General features: G+C 45.4%; 1 protein-coding gene and 1 long non-coding RNA gene across 3 annotated transcripts in view; one reads left to right on the forward strand and one right to left on the reverse strand.

The window, feature by feature from the left end:
• LOC123769178 (serine/threonine-protein kinase PAK 2) lies at positions 1 to 16,723 on the reverse strand. 2 transcript variants are annotated; one of them, XM_045760182.2, is made up of 13 exons: positions 16,581 to 16,723; positions 13,865 to 14,022; positions 11,407 to 11,587; positions 10,690 to 10,837; positions 10,381 to 10,496; positions 9,572 to 9,684; positions 7,268 to 7,435; positions 6,404 to 6,590; positions 4,537 to 4,625; positions 4,202 to 4,305; positions 3,155 to 3,316; positions 2,582 to 2,754; positions 1 to 648 (listed from the first exon to the last, which is right to left on the reverse strand). In XM_045760182.2, the coding sequence occupies exons 2-13, from the start codon at positions 13,939 to 13,941 to the stop codon at positions 547 to 549; spliced, it is 1,620 nt and encodes a 539-aa protein (XP_045616138.1). In that variant the 5' UTR covers positions 13,942 to 14,022; positions 16,581 to 16,723; the 3' UTR covers positions 1 to 546. The 2 variants fall into 2 exon arrangements, with proteins under 2 accessions (XP_045616138.1, XP_045616139.1); XM_045760183.2 differs by having other exon boundaries at positions 16,568 to 16,689.
• The window catches only part of LOC138355184 (uncharacterized), a 21,356-nt gene continuing 14,526 nt past the window's right edge, over positions 12,690 to 19,519 (forward strand). Inside the window, exon 1 of the long non-coding RNA XR_011223903.1 lies at positions 12,690 to 12,877. This is a non-coding gene — a long non-coding RNA (uncharacterized lncRNA). The remainder of the gene's footprint in view (positions 12,878 to 19,519) is intronic.

Raw genomic sequence — 19,519 nt, forward strand, 5'->3', positions numbered from 1 at the left:
TTGGCGTTTTACAATTATTTTATATTCAATTCAACGATGACTTGAGCACTTCTACGATGACTTGAGCACCTCTACGATGACTGGAGGATCTCTACGATGTCGGGAGGATCTCTGCGATGACTGGAGGATCTCTACGATAACTGGAGGATCTCTACGATGACTGGAGGATCTCTACGATATCGGGAGGATCTCTACGATGACTTGAAAGATCTCTACGATGACTGGAGGATCTCTACGATGACTGGAGGATCTCTACGATGACTAGATCATCTCTACGATGACTGGAGGATCTCTACGATGTCGGGAGGATCTCTATGATGACTGGAGGATCTCTACGATGACTGGAGGATCTCTACGATATCGGGAGAATCTCTACGATGACTCAGTTTTTCCCGGAGAGGCACCCATGAGAGAGGCGCCCCTTGAGAGAGGCGCCCCCTTGAGAGAGGCGCCCCCTGAGAGAGGCGCTCCCGACCCTACTAACAAAACCCATCTGCTGGACTTTGTCGCCTTCACCTTCCAGGAGTTCGAGGTCCGGCCCGTTGGTTACACGAAGTTGGAGTCAGAGTGGAGCCCCAGAGCGTCCTTGGCGGCCTTGATGAGTGGCCGCAGGGACACGAGCGGCACCGCCATCTTCAGGAACGGGTGCTGTAGGGACAGATAACGTTATTATTGTTGGAGGTGGTGTTACTGGTGGTGGTAGTGATGGTGGTGTTACTGGTGGTGGTGATGGTGGTGTTACTGGTGGTGGTGTTGGTGCGTTACTGGTGAGGATTATGGTGGTATTACTGGTGGGGATTGTGGTAGTGATGGTGGTGTTATTGGTGGGGATAGTGGTGATGGTGGTGTTACTGGTGGGGATTGTGGTAGTGATGGTGGTGTTACTGGTGGGGATTGTGGTAGTGATGGTGGTGTTACTGGTGGGGATTGTGGTAGTGATGGTGGTGTTACTGGTGGGGATAGTGGTGATGGTGGTGTTACTGGTGGGGATTGTGGTAGTGATGGTGGTGTTACTGGTGGGGATAGTGGTGATGGTGGTGTTACTGGTGGGGATTGTGGTAGTGATGGTGGTGTTACTGGTGGGGATTGTGGTAGTGATGGTGGTGTTACTGGTGGGGATTGTGGTAGTGATGGTGGTGTTACTGGTGGGGATTGTGGTAGTGATGGTGGTGTTACTGGTGATAACAGTACTACTACTAACGCACAAACAAATCCTATTAACGTGATGTATTAATGAGAAAATCAGTAGCAGCCCTGAGGAGGAGGATTCGAACCCGCACACACACTTTGTATTCCCCAGCACACACCCTAAACCACTAAGCCACGATATGCTAAAAGTCACGTATCTTGAGGTTATCTTGAGATGATTTCGGGGCTTTAGTGTCCCCGCAGCCCGGTCCTCGACCAGGCCTCCACCCCCAGGAAGCAGCCCGTGACAGCTGACTAACACCCAGATACCTATTTTACTGCTAGGTAAAATAGGGAGGCATATAGGGTGAAAGAAACTTTGCCCATTGTTTCTCGCCGGCGCCTGGGATCGAACCCAGGACCACAGGATCACAAGTCCAGTGTGCTGTCCGCTCGGCCGACCGGCTCCCAGGGACGTAACCTGGGATTTACCTGAACCCACTAGGGTTCCTGAGGTAAATGTTCTGATCCTAAATCAAGGAGGATATAAGTGTTGGAGGGAGTACTCCTATGCCACACCAGAGTGGATTAGGGATTAATGTGTGAAATCCTGATTTGGTATCAGCATGATACCTTAGGAACCCCAAGAGGATTTGGTTAAATCCCAGGTAACATTGTTTTGGTAAGTCCTTCCGGGCTATTCATGCCCGTGCCACCTCTTGGGTGGCTTAATCTTTATCAATCAATCTTAAGTAAGTCAGTAATTATCAAAAGAAGGCGACAAACGTTATTACTTTTGTAGCATATCGTCTAGGGGTGGCCCAAACGTGCGTCTAGGGTGGCCCAAACGTGCGTCTAGGGGTGGCCCAGACGTGCGTCTAGGGGTGGCCCAGACGTGCGTCTAGGGGTGGCCCAGACGTGCGTCTAGGGGAGGCCCAGACGTGCGTCTAGGGGTGGTCCAGACGTGCGTCTAGGGGTGGCCCAAACGTGCGTCTAGGGGTGGCCCAGACGTGCGTCTAGGGGTGGCCCAGACGTTCGTCTAGGGGAGGCCCAAACGTGCGTCTAGGGTTGGCCCAGACGTGCGTCTAGGGGTGGCCCAAACGTGCGTCTAGGGGTGGTCCAGACGTGCGTCTAGGGGTGGCCCAGACGTGCGTCTAGGGGTGGTCCAGACGTGCGTCTAGGGTTGGCCCAGACGTGCGTCTAGGGGTGGCCCAGACGTGCGTCTAGGGGTGGCCCAGACGTTCGTCTAGGGGTGGCCCAGACGTGCGTCTAGGGGAGGCCCAGACGTGCGTCTAGGGGAGGCCCAGACGTGCGTCTAGGGGAGGCCCAGACGTGCGTCTAGGGGTGGTCCAGACGCCTCGTTTCCACCCACACAACTCCCAAGATCTCCTCACATACTACATCACTACATATTGTGTACGACTCACATATGAGCTCTCGAAGGGTGACTTACTTGAAGGAGTTTCTTGGCCGAGGGTCTCTTGGGAACATCTACTTCGAGGCACTTGTCGAGGAAGTCCTTGAAGGGCGGCGACAGCGTGTCCCGCTGCTTGATCTCGGGCTTGCCATTGGCGGTGATGAGGTAGAGGGCCCTGACCGGGTCCTCCTTCATATACGGCGGTTCTCCTTCAAAATATATCACAGATTCTCAACACTAATTTATCATAACTCTTGCGGAATAACCACGTCTGGAAAATTAAAGAATGCTGAACGCGTTTTCGGCTCAATTCGCCTTCATCAGAGCACGATAGTGCTATCTTGCTCTGATAAAGGCGAATTGAAAATGCGCTAATGAAGGCGAATCGAAAATGCGTTCAGCATTCTTTAATATTTTAAATGTGGCTTTTCCGCATATTTGGATCAGTGGTTGCATTCATAACTCGTATGTATGTAAGCAATTTTTTATGTGAACACAGGAGATAGTTATAATGGTGTGTGTGTGTGTGTGTGTGTGTGTGTGTGTGTGTGTGTGTGTGTGTGTGTGTGTGTGTGTGTGTGTGTGTGTGTGTGTGTGTGTTTAACTCACCATCGAGCATTTCAATAGCCATGATGCCAAGAGACCAAATATCGATCTTAGGCCCGTACTGTTTCTGACTGACGAGCTCCGGGGCCATCCAATAGGGCGTTCCCACCATCGTGGTCCTCTGTGTTCTCTCCTGCGAGAGCTGAGCGCAGAACCCGAAGTCCGCTGCAAAAAGTTAACGTTTCAGTGACCTGATTACACCCATAATGTATATACACTGAGCCTATATCTTGGTGAGTATATATATATATATATATATATATATATATATATATATATATATATATATATATATATATATATATTGCGAACAAGCCTGAAGCCTGAATGGTCCCAAGGACTATATGCGACTGAAAACTCACATATATATTATATACCGACAAGATATAGTTACAGAGATACATAGATAGTGAATGTAGTAGTAATTATTACAAGATAATATTTAATAGTTCACATTACTAGTTCAATAGGCTTAGGTATACTGTAAAAATGGTTTTACTGCTGATATTTATGGGAAGGATTTTATAGTTGGAAAGTAAGCGTTTGGTTTTAAAAGTAATTATTTAAGTTTTTTGGTAGACTACATTTTTATCATGGGTGTTGCTATCATACATATTTTGCTATCGTGTTTGAATATTTAAAAATATTTATTACAACAACACACACACTCGGGTGGAACGTGAACAAGGGGACACAGGTGGAGACTGAGTACCCAAACGAGCCACAGGGATGTTAGAAAGAACTTTTTCAGTGTCAGAGTAGTTAACAGGTGGAATGCATTAGGCAGTGATGTGGTGGAGGCTGACTCCATACACAGTTTCAAATGTAGATATGATAGAGCCCAGTAGGCTCAGGAATCTGTACATCAGTTGATTGACAATTGAGAGGCGGGACCAGAGAGCCAAAGCTCAACCCCCCAAGCACACACACACACACACACACACACACACACAACGTGAATTAAAAGGGAAGACTGAAGACTAACAGTTACTAGACTTTTATACTAGAGAAAACGAAGCCTCATGGAAATAGTTTAGAGGGAGAACTTACTTATTTTTATTTCACCGTGCATGCCTAGGAGAACATTGTCTGATTTAATATCTCGGTGGATTACGCTCCTCTCGTGTAGAAACTCCAACGCCTGAAGCACTTCCCTGCGGGCCAGTAGGATGAATAAAACGAGCGTGTTACACTCACCGTTATGTTATATTGAACAGTACGACACGTTGTTCAGAATTATAATAATATTAATTATCACAACAATTATTTTCTGAGTAATTATTATATCCGCTCACACTAGAATTTTAAACTGTGGTCGACAGAGGTAATATTACGATGCATTAAGTGTTAGAACTGGTTGAAAGTGGAGAGATTTTTGAGCTTACCTGCAGAGAGCAGCGATATGTCCTTCTTCCATGCAGGTCTCGGTGACGACGTTGGTAAGGGGGCCGCCTTCTAGGTACTCCATGATCACCTGTTGGCAACACTCACTCTCACTCTCCTTTCTTCCTCTCACTCTCCCTCTCACTCTCCTCTCTACCTCTCACTCTCACTCTCCCAACCATTTGGGCTGGACGGTAGAGCGACCGTCTCGCTTCATGCGGGTCGGCGTTCAATACCCCCGACCGTCCAAGTGGTTGGGCACAAATCCACAAGGGCCGTGACGAATATTCGAACCTACGTCCGAGAGCATCCCATACGCAGGTTCGAATCCTCGTCGCGGTCCTTGTGGATTTGTTCATTTAGTGCATCACGCAATTGTGATTTCTGTGTGTAGTGGTTGGACACCATTCCTTCCCACCGTCCCATCCCAAATCCTTATCCTGATTCATTGATTGATGAAGATTAAGCCACCCAAAAGGTGGCACGGGCATGAATAGCCCGTAAGTGGTGGCCCTTTTTTGAGCCATTACCAGTATCAAGAGCTGATACTGGAGATCTGTGGAGGTGTGACTGCACCCTGCGTGACGGGAGATGTCTCCCGTGCCTTATCCTGATCCCTTCCAAGGGCTAGATAGTCGTAATGGCATGGCGCTTTCCCCCTGATAATTCCTTCCTTCCCGCCCTCCCTCTCTCCCCTACCTGGCCAAGGGCAGCACTTTCGCGCGCTCACCCATCCACTCGCTCACCACACCCAACTCTGGGTAACAGGGGCATAGGGTGAAAGAAACTGCCCAACAATGGGCAGAGTTTAGATAACTTATAGAGAACTAACTTTAGATAACTGAGCTTAGATAACCTCAAGATAACCCACGTTGCTGACCAAGTGACGGGCCAGTTATCATACCACAACCCGTCCTCTCATTTTTAACGGAATCGACAAATTCGTTAAAAAGGCAATCTGTTGGTTAAAACTAAAGCACCGTAAAATTAACGTTTTCTGTGCATTGGTCTCGATGGGTTAGGTGGGTTGCTTCGGTGCGTACGTTTCTTATGAGGCAAAAAGAGTTGCATTTTTAACGGAGTGACAGATCGAGAGAACGGGTCTTGTATGGCACTTCCCCAGATGCCATTAACCTGCCCAAGACCTCTTACTGATTTGCTTAATAATGTTCTACTGATCTATTGAGTAATGGCGACGACTTAACAGTAGGTTATACATGCATTAGATACATTCTATTGTGATGATCAATAGACTCGGTCCGTCCTGGATCATTAATGATCAATAGTTCGATCAATAGAATGATCAATGACTTGATAATGGTCCAAGACGGACCGAAACGTCGTCGTCTCTTCATCATCTGAGTTTCGGTTTGGTCATCAGTTCTTCAGCCCCGTCATTGTGACTCATCGTCTACATTCTATCGTGACTTAGTAACTTAGATCTAGAAGATCATTTGAGAAATAGAACAAATCTTTATTTTGTGGGTGAATGATTTGTATAGACACAGATGTCCGAGTTTTCGGACATAGATGACATAGATATCATAGTAAAGTTTTCTTTAAGATTTTGCTGTTGTTTAAGATTCGCTACTTGGAACAAAAAGTTCCAAGTAGCACGGGCTATGGTGAGCCCGAGATCTTTGAGACTTCCCATTCCCATGGGAGCAAATGTGGTATTCCTGTGGCCCCCCCCCCCCCATCCTGTGGTATCCCACAGGGTGTGGGGGGGCAGGGCAGTGACGCTGTGACGTACCCAGACCACACGTCATTAGTAACGTAACAAGAACCAGTTATCAGTAACTTACCCAGAGCGCGTTGTTAGTAACGAGCCCATCAGACCACCCCTACACCGCGCCGTTAACAACATACCCAGAGTTCGTCGTTAACGAGATAAGAGTCGATATAATTGACGATGTTGGGATGCTGACTGCATCTCATGACGAGGATCTCGTTGATGATGAGAGCGGGACGAGGCTGCTTCAGGAGGGCCATCTGTTTGACCGCCACCAGAGCCCCGGTCTTCACGTCCATAGCCGTGTGCACCGCGCCTGACGCCCTGCGCGCGCATAGTCACATAAGAACATTAGAACAAAGGCAACTGCAGAAGGCCTATTGGCCCATACGAGGCAGCTCCTATTTATAACCACCCAATCCCACTCATATACTTGTCCAACCCGCGCTTGAAACATGGGTTTCAAGCACACTTTAATTCAAATTCAAATTCAAATTCAGGTAAGAGTACATACATGGATGAAGCGTTACAAACATAATGTTGGATTTATAGGTAGAGCTAGTACATACACTACCTAAAGCCTGATCTGAATCACTTAACTTTAGTACTGAAGTTCAAGTTTGTTTATTGAGACAAGAAAATACATCTTAAAGGAATTGAGTACTTTAGGCTATTTCTACCCTCCCTTAGTACTGAATGTTCCGCTATCACGTGCAATAATTATACAATAGGCCTAAGTATTTAAAAAAAAAAAAATTGATGACTGTGAAACCTGTTAATGTTAAATATGATGAATGAAAAATGCTATATTCAGCAGGGTTAAGTTACATATAAACCCTGTAAGTTACATTTTAACCCTGTCGTAGCTCAGTCGATTAAGACAGTGTCTGGGATGTTCTCGGACGCAGGTTCGAATCCTCGTCACGGCCCTTGTGGATTTGTTTACATATACAGCTAAATGAAACCAAACTTAAAACTATAAACTCACCCCCTGTACTCACCCCTGGCCAATCTTACTCATGAGGTTGTACCTCAGTCTTGGGTCACCCACATTCACCAGCTGACGAAGTTTGGTCAGCGTCTCAGCCAACTGTTCCCGCTTGTTGGCCTTGGCCGGGGTCTCTTGCCGGCCGACCTCCGCCACCACCACCTCCCCCGCACTTAGGGGCCTGCCGGGGTAACATAACATAGCATCAAACTCAACTCTTAAATCATCAGCAGGCGACGAGTCACAATAACGTGGCTGAAGTATGTTGACCAGACCACGCACTAGAAGGCGGTCTCCGTGGTGTAGTGGTAAGACACTCGCCTGGCGTTCCGCGAGCGCTATGTCATGGGTTCGTATCCTGGCCGGGGAGGATTTACTGGGCGCAATTCCTTAACTGTAGCCTCTGTTTAACGCAACCGTAAAATGTGTACTTGGATGAAAAAACGATTCTTCGCGGCAGGGGATCGTATTCCAGGGACCATAGGATTAAGGACTTGCCCGAAACGCTACGCGTACTAGTGGCTGTACAAGAATGTAACAACTCTTGTATATATCTCAAAAAAAAAAAAAAGGTGAAAGGGACGACGACGTTTCGGTCCGTCCTGGACCATTCTCAAGTCGATTGTCTCGACAATCGACGATGGTTAAGACAATCAACTTGAGAATGGTCCAGGACGGACCGAAACGTCGTCGTCCCTTCACCTTCTAGTGCGTGGTCTGGTCAACATCTTAAATCATCAGTCACAACCCTCCCCCCCAAAAAAATTATTACAACTTTCATATATGTCAGTTTTAGTCAAATATTTAACTACTATGGGTAAGGGAAAGGACCTATAAGGAGAACGCGCCAAGCTATTACGACTATATAGCAGAAGGGGTCAGGATAATGATTTGGGATGGGACCGGGGGGGGGGGAAGGAACAGTGCCCAACCACTTGAACGGTCGGGGATTGAACACCCCGACCAGCATGAAGCGAGACCGTCGCTCTACCGTCCAGCCCAAGTGGTTGGGTTCTACGGTGTGTGGGGGAGGGGGGATCATTGAGTGTACAGGAATAGTGTTTATATTGGTCATTTGGTTAACAGAGTGAAGGCTTGTGAGGAATTGTGACAAAGGTCACGAGGAACCTGTGGACGAGGTCAGAGGTCACGGGAATGAGATTAACGGTCATGAGGTATCGAAGAAGCTGGGAGGGTGACAGCCTGGGTCCCTAGGTCACAACATACCTAGGGGCCCCAGGTCGCAACATACCTGGAGGCCCCCAGGTCACAACATACCTGGAGGCCCCAGGTCACAACATACCTAGGGGCCCCAGGTCGCAACATACCTGGAGGCCCCCAGGTCACAACATACCTGGAGGCCCCAGGTCACAACATACCTAGGGGCCCCAGGTCACAACATACCTGGAGGCCCCAGGTCACAACATACCTGGAGGCCCCAGGTCACAACATACCTAGGGGCCCCAGGTCACAACATACCTAGGGGCCCCAGGTCACAACATACCTGGAGGCCCCAGGTCACAACATACCTAGGGGCCCCAGGTCACAACATACCTGGAGGCCCCAGGTCACAACATACCTGGAGGCCCCAGGTCACAACATACCTAGGGGCCCCAGGTCACAACATACCTGGAGGCCCCAGGTCACAACATACCTAGGGGCCCCAGGTCACAACATACCTGGAGGCCCCAGGTCACAACATACCTGGAGGCCCCAGGTCACAACATACCTGGAGGCCCCCAGGTCACAACATACCTGGAGGCCCCAGGTCACAACATACCTGGAGGCCCCCAGGTCACAACATACCTAGGGGCCCCAGGTCACAACATACCTGGAGGCCCCAGGTCACAACATACCTGGAGGCCCCAGGTCACAACATACCTGGAGGCCCCAGGTCACAACATACCTGGAGGGCCCCAGGTCACAACATACCTGGAGGCCCCCAGGTCACAACATACCTAAAGGCCCCAGGTCACAACATACCTGGAGGCCCCAGGTCACAACATACCTGGAGGGCCCCAGGTCACAACATACCTGGAGGCCCCAGGTCACAACATACCTGGAGGGCCCCAGGTCACAACATACCTGGAGGCCCCAGGTCACAACATACCTGGAGGCCCCCAGGTCACAACATACCTGGAGGCCCCCAGGTCACAACATACCTGGAGGCCCCCAGGTCGCAACATACCTGGAGGCCCCCAGGTCACAACAAACCTGGAGGCCCCCAGGTCACAACATACCTGGAGGCCCCCAGGTCGCAACATACCTGGAGGCCCCAGGTCACAACATACCTGGAGGCCCCCAGGTCGCAACATACCTGGAGGGAGCTGGCAGGCCGTCAGTCTGGTCTGCGGGCTTCGTGTAGATAGACTTCGTTCTCTCTGGTCTGGCGGGTACTGGAGGCGGCGGCGGGTCGCGGGAATCCGTCGCCTGTACGGGGAAAACACTGTAACGAACACCAACTAAATCGAGAAGATCCAGAGGAGCTGTGATGCAGATTCGAACCTATGCGCTGGATTTTCTCAGTGATACGTCACGTTAGAGTGATTTCTCTCTCTCTGTGCCAACTTATTATCCACATTATCCACATGCTCACAAGTCTATCCCAATACATCAAGAAAAAAATGGATCAATGAAAGAATGGATCCAGATAGAATAGATCAATGGAAGAATAAGTCAAAGAAAGAATAGATCAGTTGAAGAATAGATCAAGGGAAGAATATATTAATGAAAAAATAAACTAGGGAAAGAATAGATCAAGGTAAGAATAGATCGAGGGAGGAATAGATCAAGGAAGTAATAGATCAGTGTAAGAATAGATCAGTGATAGAATAGATCGAGGGAAGAATAGATCTAGGGAAGAATAGATCGAGGGAAGAATAGATCGAGTGAAAAATAGATCAAGGGAAAAATAGATCGAGGGAAGAATAGATCGAGGGGAACATAGATCAAGGGAAGAATAGATCAAGAGAAAAATAGATCAAGGGAAGAATCTGGCTCAAGCCTCCCAGGGTGAGGAACACAGCAGCTCCCTCGCTCAGAGGTCGCGGCCAGTGGCGGGAAGGGAACGACAAGACGGCACTGACCTTGTCCTCAGACTCTGACAGAAGAAAGCGAACCACTCACCACTTTCAGGGCTTGAGGGAACTCCTTGGACTCCCTGATGGTCGGCAGGGGCGGGGACGGTGTCTGAGACTGCGGGAAGACTGGTCGGGGCGGCGGGAGGTCGTCGTAGTCGGCATCTGTAAGCAACAAAGGTATTATTCAAAGGTTGCAGCAGTACCGCCAGGCCCATCAGCTGCTGACCAGGGGGCCCCGCGCGGGAACAAAACAGCAGATAGACAAGAATTTTTGTTTTCACATTTCATTGATTCACTGTTGAAAATTATTTGTAATAATAATGCAAGTAAAGAAAGTGAGGGTTGCCGTTGAGACCTTCGTGTTGCGTCATGTACTTGTCGGTGTAGGTGGGCGGGTTCTGCATGTACCGCAAGGCCTGGTACACGGCTTCTGGGTTCCTCTGCTTCTCTTCCTTGGTGATGGCCGACGACTCCAGCATCTCCTTCATTGTGTCCGGTAACCCCTAGGAGCAGTCATCACGTGAATTTCTTTCTCTACTTACATGGATTTCTATCTATCTAACTGTCTATGTATCTATCTAAGTATCTATATATCTTAAGTATCTATCTAGGTATATATCTAAGTATTTATCTCTAATTTTCCATTTATTTTATCCCTCTCGTTTCATTGCTTGTGATTTAAGGTCATTTTTGTGTTACTAAAGTTTTCACGAGACCTCTGAAGTCATTAGGAAATAAGAGGCTCTATTAATAAAGATATGCAATCAGGAAGTTGGAGAATGTTACCTTATATTTCTGACGCTCTTCCCTGGTCCTCGAACCTGGTTCTTTCACATGACCCCTGTGACCGACCTGACCTCCTTACCTGGCTTGGCCTCCTCATCTGGGTTTCCAACTTGGCATGGATACCGTACGTAGTCTGGCTTCTTAACCTGTCTTAAATACCTTACCTGACGTGACTTCCAGCGCGTGGATTCCCTTTCTATACCGTTCCAGCTGAACCCACCTATCCCAGCCTGCTGACGCGACCGTCCTATCCCCTCTCCTCCCTTCACGCACACCAGCAACCAACCTCCAGGTCCCCGGTGACGGGGTTGAAGTAGACGTGGATGACGTGCATGACGTTGGTGGGGAGGGAGATGTTGGGCAGCGTCTTGTTGCGTCGACGGTTCTTTATCCTGGGAATGATGCGTCGCTGAGGCTCCGGGGTCTTCGGGAGCGGCTTGCTGGCCACCGTCCTCTCAGTCGCCATGCTGTAAGGGAAAGAGGGACGAAGGGTAACAAAATGGCTCACTCTCCTTGGTGCTGTCGCGTGATTGGGTCACAAGCTGCAAGCCTCCCCAAGCAACAGCCTTGTTAGATCAGGTAATCACAAGATAAACATGGCCCCCAAGGCCGGGCTTGGGGCGTAGAAGAATACCCAGAACCCCATCTAGGTCCCAGAGGTCACAGCATCTTAATTAAGGGAGGCGTTTGATTAAAATCCCCAAACAAATGCTAGTCGCTTGGATGGAAGTCAAATTCGGAAGAGTATCAATGAGCAGCCACGCCACGTTTAGCTTGTGTTACAGTATAGAGTCGTGCATCACTGTATAACACCACCTCTAGCTTGTGTTACAATATAGGGTCGTGCATCACTGTATAACACCACCTCTAGCTTATGTTACAGTATAGAGTCGTACATCACTGTATAACACCACCTATAGCTTGTGTTACAGTATAGGGTCGTACATCACAGTATAACACCACCTCTAGCTTGTGTTACAGTATAGAGTCGTACATCACTGTACAACACCTGTGGCTGGTGTACAATATACACGAGAGAGTCATACGTCTGTGAAAGAACCAGGATTACAATCGGCGTTTAATTGTTTTTTTTTAGCATCTGGTGATAGTTGAGAGGCGCTAAAGAGGACATTTTGGCAGAGTATCCTAGCAACAGGAGATCGGCCACGTAGAAACTTAACTCATTTAACTTCATCGCTAATTTCTTCAACGGCCACAATATTAGCACAAGTTACCGACTCGTAATAACGGTACTTTTTATATATAGATAATTTCTTTAATAGCGTCTCGTTATAGAGATATTTCAATTGTTATTATCCCAGCTCAAGCATAATGCCATATGGCGATCAATTAATTATGCATTTTCCTTCCTTTCTACGCATGCCGCCAACGTAGTAAACCTTAACGGTTATTCTGAAGTTACAAATAATATTGGAAATCATCCCCCAACGTACGTGAGATGGATGTCTATCTCACAATGGAGAATATAAACAATTTATCAGAAACTCAAAGGAGACCCGAGGGAGCGACGCGCGGTCACGCAGCCACGGCCGCAGTCACCATGCAGCGTTGCACGGGGGAGGACCGTCGCTCTCAACAGTCACTTGTCAACCTAGATTTGTTGCCGACGATTTTTCGACGCATGGTAACTTGGATAAGCATTGTTTTGTCATCAAGATGGGCTCCATAGTGAAGAAAGTTGAGTCGTTTGGTGCAGATCGACATAGCAGCTTCAACCATACTTCCACGGGTCGCAGGTATGGTTCTGTACAACTCTAGATTCGCCTCTACGTCGTCACCAGGTCGTAGAAGTGGGTCTGAAGAAGGTCGGCGATGCGGCGGACTTCGGCAGTGGTCTTGGAAGAGTCTTGATGCATCGGGTACATTGTCATGGTTTAGTTTGGATTGTTTTGTTTCCTCGTATTGTTAAGGGTTCGAGTTTTGTTGGTGTGTGGAGTATGGGGTCGAGTTTGGCAGGTGACCGGCTGTGCCCGGGTACCCCTCTCTCCTTCCCCTTCCCTCCCTCCCTCCCTCCCTCCCTCCCTCCCTCCCTCCCTCCCTCCCTCCCTCCCTCCCTCCCTCCTTCCTTCCTTCCTTCCTTCCTTCCTTCCTTCCTTCCTTCCTTCCTTCCTTCCTTCCTTCCTTCCTTCCTTCCTTCCTTCCTTCCTTCCTTCCTTCCTTCCTTCCTTCCTTCCTTCCTTCCTTCCTTCCTTCCTTCCTTCCTTCCTTCCTTCCTTCCTTCCTTCCTTCCTTCCTTCCTTCCTCTCTCTCTCTCTCTCTCTCTCTCTCTCTCTCTCTCTCTCTCTCTCTCTCTCTCTCTCTCTCTCTCTCTCTCTCTCTCTCTCTCTCTCTCTCTCTCTCTCTCTCTCTCTCACACACATCCGCTCAATTTTTCTTCCCCACCCCCTTTCTCGCCTTTCCCCCTTCCCTTCGCCTTTCCCCCTTCCCTCCCTCCTCAACCCCCATCTCCCTATCTTCCCCCTCTTTCCTTCCTTCCCTACTCATCTCCCTTCTTTCTTCTCTGGCCTCGAACAGACAGGCACATATATATATATATATATATATATATATATATATATATATATATATATATATATATATATATATATATATATATATATATATATATATATATATATATATGTGTGTGTGTGTACAAAATGATCGGTAAAAACTGATGTTTTTCGTGGGGAAGTCGGAACAGAATTCTGAGAAGTGAAGCGAGCAGACAGACGGTAACTTACTGCATGGAGGAGACCCTGGCTGGCGGAGGGGGCGCCCATTGCATGAAGGAAGTGGGACTCTTCTCTTGCTTAGACATCTTGCCGTCTCCCGTGGGAGATTATGATGCCACTGGCACAGCTCCTCGCCCAGATGCTCGGGAGGGTGGTGGTCACGCTGCCTGGAATCACATATTAAATTACGCATTCAAATGGCAAAAATCATTTAATTGATGGGTAAAGATAATTATTTTCTTGTGTATTTAAAATTAACATTTTTACGTTGCAGCGATTTAACATAAATATATATATATAAATATAACATTGTGTGTGTACGGGGAAAGAAATTTAACAAGAGGTTCCAGGTCTGCAAAAGAGAACCAGGGTAGAGTCCTAGGATTGATATGGCTTGAGTAGTCACTGGTGATGAAGTAATAAGCTTTTACAAAAGTTGCAGGACCATACAAGGTATCGTGGTTGCTGAAGTAGTCTCTAAGGATTCTGTTATTAATAAACAGGTTTCAACATAATACAATCTGGCGAGCTCCCAGAAATATCGAAAGATGGTAGTCACAATTTTTTTTATTTTAACATAAACAGGCGGTACAAAACGTCAGACTGGTGGTACATGCACGCACTCCTTACAAAATTCTGGGAACAGTAATTTGAAAGAGAAAAGTGGAATACTTGGAGAGAAGGAATTTTGAAAGCAACTTGGGGTCATTCAAAGGGAGAAAAAATTCGAGCATGACAAATCTGATAGTTATGGTCAAGTCACCAAGTAATGAAAACCATTATTGGGTTGATTGCATATTCCTAGACGGACAAAAACACCTTTGATACTGTTTCTCACAGCTAGAGTATAGGATGAAGAGACAAGCGGGAACAGTTGGCGAGACACTGAACTGGGTAAGAAAGTACACGTTGGACGGGTAATAGTCATATAGAGAATGTCAAGTGCTCTTGGACCAGTTCCTTTACGATTTTACATTGGACACCATTCAACATTTCAACCTCAGTTATGCATACAATGATACAATGTCAACTTTATTTACTAGGTTTTTAGCATTTTTTATAGAAGCCATTTAAAACTTGACATTGTTCCTAGGGGTCTGAGAAATTGTTCCTGTATTTTACATAGTATTATTCCGTATATTGGTTCTTTGGATAGTATTATTCCGTATATTGGCCCTTTGGATAGTATTATTCCGTATATTGGCCCTTTAGATAGTATTATTCCGTATATTGGCCCTTTGGATAGTATTATTCCGTATATTGGCCCTTTGGATAGTATTATTCCGTATATTGGCCCTTTGGATAGTATTATTCCGTATATTGGCCCTTTGGATAGTATTATTCCGTATATTGGCCCTTTGGATAGTATTATTCCGTATATTGGCCCTTTGGATAGTATTATTCCGTATATTGGCCCTTTGGATAGTATTATTCCGTATATTGGCCCTTTGGATAGTATTATTCCGTATATTGGCCCTTTGGATAGTATTATTCCGTATATTGGCCCTTTAGATAATATTATTCCGTATATTGGCCCTGTGGATAGTATTATTCCGTATATTGGCCCTTTGGATAGTATTATTCCGTATATTGGCCCTTTGGATAGTATTATTCCGTATATTGGCCCTTTAGATAATATTATTCCGTATATTGGCCCTTTGGTTTTATGCGCGCTTGTCGTTGGGTCTGTATATGGTTAGTTCTGACTTCCTAGAGAACTTTGTCCTATCCTCCTTTAATCATAACTCACCTGACCTCTCATTAATTACTTTTGTTTGAATTTGTTTTGAGGAATTTCTTCTTTTACTGCAGTTATCATGGCACAAATTCCACTTTTTATATCCAATGTTTAAAAATCCTGACACAGTTTTATCAGTTCTTTCTATCTTGTAGTTCTTTTATTTTGTCATCAATTAGTATAAATTTTAGGCCAAAAAGATTAATGTATATATATGTTTAAAATCAGGCGCAATGGATACTGGCATTAATATTAGAAGTTAAATGACCATGTTGTGGTACAGTTGACTAGAGCGCGTCTTGGAATACTTAGCCCATAGGTTCGAACCCACGTCACGGCTCCTGTGGATTTGTGCTTTAATATTAGATGTGTTAATAATAAGACATCTAATACTAGTCTTCAGCTTTATCTTGCCCATTTTATGTTCAATTTAGATTACGCAATTCATTTCTAAAATGGACATGTTCACTTGAAGTGTACAGATAAGTATAACGAGGATAATCTCAGAAATTGGAGATCTCTCTTATTGATGAAGAGATTGAGACATCTCAGTTGACACACGAGAAAGGCAAGGAGTAGAGGAAGGTTGTCGTGATTGATGTATACATATAGATGAAGAGGTATAACGAGAGGAATATTAATACTGTGTCAAATAGATACCTCAAAACCAGGCGTAGAACAATGAAAACAAATTAGATAAGTCTGGTAAATACTGCTTTGAGAATAGCGTCTTAGATTACAGAGGTAACGTAGTAGATGTGAGAGTGCTTCAAGCGTAGGTTAGGCATAAATACGATTGGTTGAATATATGTATACAAGTTCTACCTGATGAGCCAATAGGCTTTCTGCAGGTTCCTTATATTACCATGTAATATAGCACACCACAATAACACAGGCCGCCACACAACCCCCCTCACACATCACATTATCGATAATACACAATCTGAGCCACACTAGGCTGCGGCGAGGATTACTATAGCGACTAGCCTGTTGATGTATGCGCGGCCGTCCTCACAGTTCAGGAGACACACAGGTTGCTTCCTGCACCTCACCACTAATGGTATCTCACTGTTAATCTAGGGCATACTCCGGCGCTCCTGCCAGCTCCAGAGATAACAGGGCAGCGTAATCTTATCAAATAGCACACCTTAATCGATATTTCTGTTGCTATCATGGAGAGGCGAGTCATTTGTAAATCAGGAAGATTGATTTGGTTCGTTACGTTCACAGTTGTGTCTTGCTAATCCAGTTGCTAATCCTGTCATCTCTTACTGCCAGAGTCAGGGTAGGGAGGCCCGTGGAACTTTGGTCATGATTTTCCCTTTGTCGAGGACAGGAAGCTTGTTAGGCATATTGACGTCCCACTAATGACTCATCATTTTCCAAAGTGTAACCCATAACTGTTGACAAACTTCCAGGTATGTATTTAAAGCTGGGGTGAACATAAGCATCAGGTGTAAGAAAACGTGCCAAAAAAGTCTTGCTCTGCCCGATAATCGATCCTGGGACCAGTTGGTTTTTAGCAGACTGTTGCACAAACTGCTGTGGTACAAATCACCTTCCACAACGCTGAAGGTCCCAGATAGCATATACCACCACAACTCCCGCTATTGACATAACACACCAGAGCACAGGTGTGCTGTAGTGGTGTGTTATGACAACACACATAGAGTTAAGGGGTCTCGTGGCACAGTTGGCTTTGTACTGAACTCAATCGCATCCCGTCCACAGAATATGTTCATTCCATCCAGCGGCCGACCCCAAAGACGCATTCATCAATTTTAACATGCTGTTCGTTCAAAAATTCTCATAACAGAGGCCAGTGGTCAGTACAGTCTGTTCACAACTAATAGGTCCCGGGTTCGTTTCTCACAGCTGGACAGAGACATTAAGACATGTAACCTTTAACATAATGCCTCTGTCTGCCCACCAGTCAATTGTTTCCTGGGAGTTTGGCGACTGTTGTGGGTTGCATCTTGCAAAGTTTTCAGTAGTTGACCACTCTAAGGGGGACCAGATGAGTATAGTTGACGATAGGATTTCTGTCCCCAAGCAGAGAGAAACTGATGCTTGCCCTTAAGCTTCCATCCTTGCCTGTTACCTAGCCTTCCCGGCTTGGTACCTTCTTTTGATAATTACTTACTTCCATCAGTGCCTCCTTTCGTGCCATTCATTGTAAGAGTAAGTAAGTAAGTAGTAACTTACATTATAAGTAAGAGTTACCCATGCCATGTTAACCCCATATTTCTCAGATCTCTTAACCTTGATAACCTTTAGTATTGTGTGCATCTCTCACGATGACTATTATTCAATTGAAAATACTGTTTATGCTCATTTTAATGAACTGCAGCTTTTAATTTCCAAGTGTTCATTGCTGGGTATTTGTAGAGGCCAATTTTTAGCGTTAGTCTTTGTCAGTTTCGTGGTTGTCTTTTTTGTCATCCCCCTAAATCTGTTATGTTGCTATTTTCTTTACTTTTCTTGTACTCTTTTCTTGTAATCTTGTAGTCTCATAAACGGTCGGTATACTTTCTAAAATCAGACATTATGTTCCCCACTCTGCTCTCCTCACATTATACTACGAGCTAATTTATCCTTATCTTACATACGGTATCTGTGCATGGGGTTCAACCACTGCAAATTACCTCAAGCCTATCATCACTCAACAAAAATCTACTATCAGAACTATAACAAACTCTTATTTTCAGACAACACACAGCCCCTCTGTTTAAGTCCCTTAACATGCTAAACATACACTCACTCCACACATTCTCATGTGCTGTTTACATGTACAAAACTTTGTTCCTAAATGCTAATCTTGATCTGAAACTTTTCCTTGATAGGTGTAATAGAACCCATAAGCTCCACACCAGAAATAAATATCTCTTTGATATCCCTAGAGTCAAACTATGTGCAAACACTCCATGCAAATAAAAAAGACCCAGTCTTTGGAACTCACTCCCTGACGAATTAAAAAAAATCTAACCTAGGCCTTATTCAAAAGTAAAAACATAAAGAACTTGATTTCATCCTCATAGTTTTATACCTTGTGCTTCAAACTCACACTGTATCTTGTACAACCCACATTCCCAATATTAGTACTTAGGACATATATCTTTACCAGTGTAATCACCTCTTGACAATTTATATTGTAGTTATTTGTTGATATAAAGCCTTGCTACAGAGTGACATTCATCTTAGCTGATATGTTAGATTAAGGACCTGCCCGAAACGCTTTGCCTGTTAGTGGCTTTGCAAGAATGTACAAATACCAATCTTATGTTATCTTACCAACCCATTGTACCTTCTTGTGAATAAATTATTGTTATTATTATTATTATTAGCTTGAAGAAATAAACAAAAATATCTACATAAATGAACACAAAATGCGTAATTTTTTAATAACCCTTTATTATTAAGCTCATTATAATTATTATTACTTGCTCATCAACTCATTTTTCTTAATAGTATGTTGAGAAAACATGATGATATGTTGAATATTTGAATTGGCTGTACCTCGGTAAATATGTGTGTAATGTGTAATTTTTAAAAACCATTTATTATTAAGCTCATTATAATTATTATTACTTGCTCATCAACTCATTTTTCTTAATAGTATGTTGAGAAAACATGATGATATGTTGGATATTTGAATTGGCTGTATCTCGGTAAATATGTGTGTAAAGACCTTAATATTGAAAAATAGCAAAGAAAACCTTAACCAAAAGAAATGTAAATCGTTGTGGCAAATCCAATGGTAGTATTTTCAAAGCGATTCTATGGCTGGTTTTGATTTTGACTTTTGCGAAAAATGACGATTTCGCCGAGGTGGCGATTCTTTTCCGGCGACTGGCCGTTTGCCCCATATTTTGATAATTCCCTCCTTCTCTGACGTCACTCCGTCCAGCCGTCATGGCCCGAGGGAA

This window comes from Procambarus clarkii, chromosome 66 (genome assembly GCF_040958095.1).
Source record: "Procambarus clarkii isolate CNS0578487 chromosome 66, FALCON_Pclarkii_2.0, whole genome shotgun sequence".
Taxonomy (NCBI): domain Eukaryota; kingdom Metazoa; phylum Arthropoda; class Malacostraca; order Decapoda; family Cambaridae; genus Procambarus; species Procambarus clarkii.

What these genes read in the sequence shown, in the direction of transcription:
- LOC123769178 (XM_045760182.2), bottom strand. Translation starts at nt 13,941, where the DNA reads ATGTCTAAGCAAGAGAAGAGTCCCACTTCCTTCATGCAATGGGCGCCC. An exon ending in GTACATGACGCAACACGAAG is followed by an intron (nt 10,497 to 10,689) that starts GTCTCAACGGCA and finishes TGTTGCTTACAG; the next exon opens with ATGCCGACTACGACGACCTC. An exon ending in TCGTTAACGACGAACTCTGG is followed by an intron (nt 4,626 to 6,403) that starts GTATGTTGTTAA and finishes TGTTGCCAACAG; the next exon opens with GTGATCATGGAGTACCTAGA.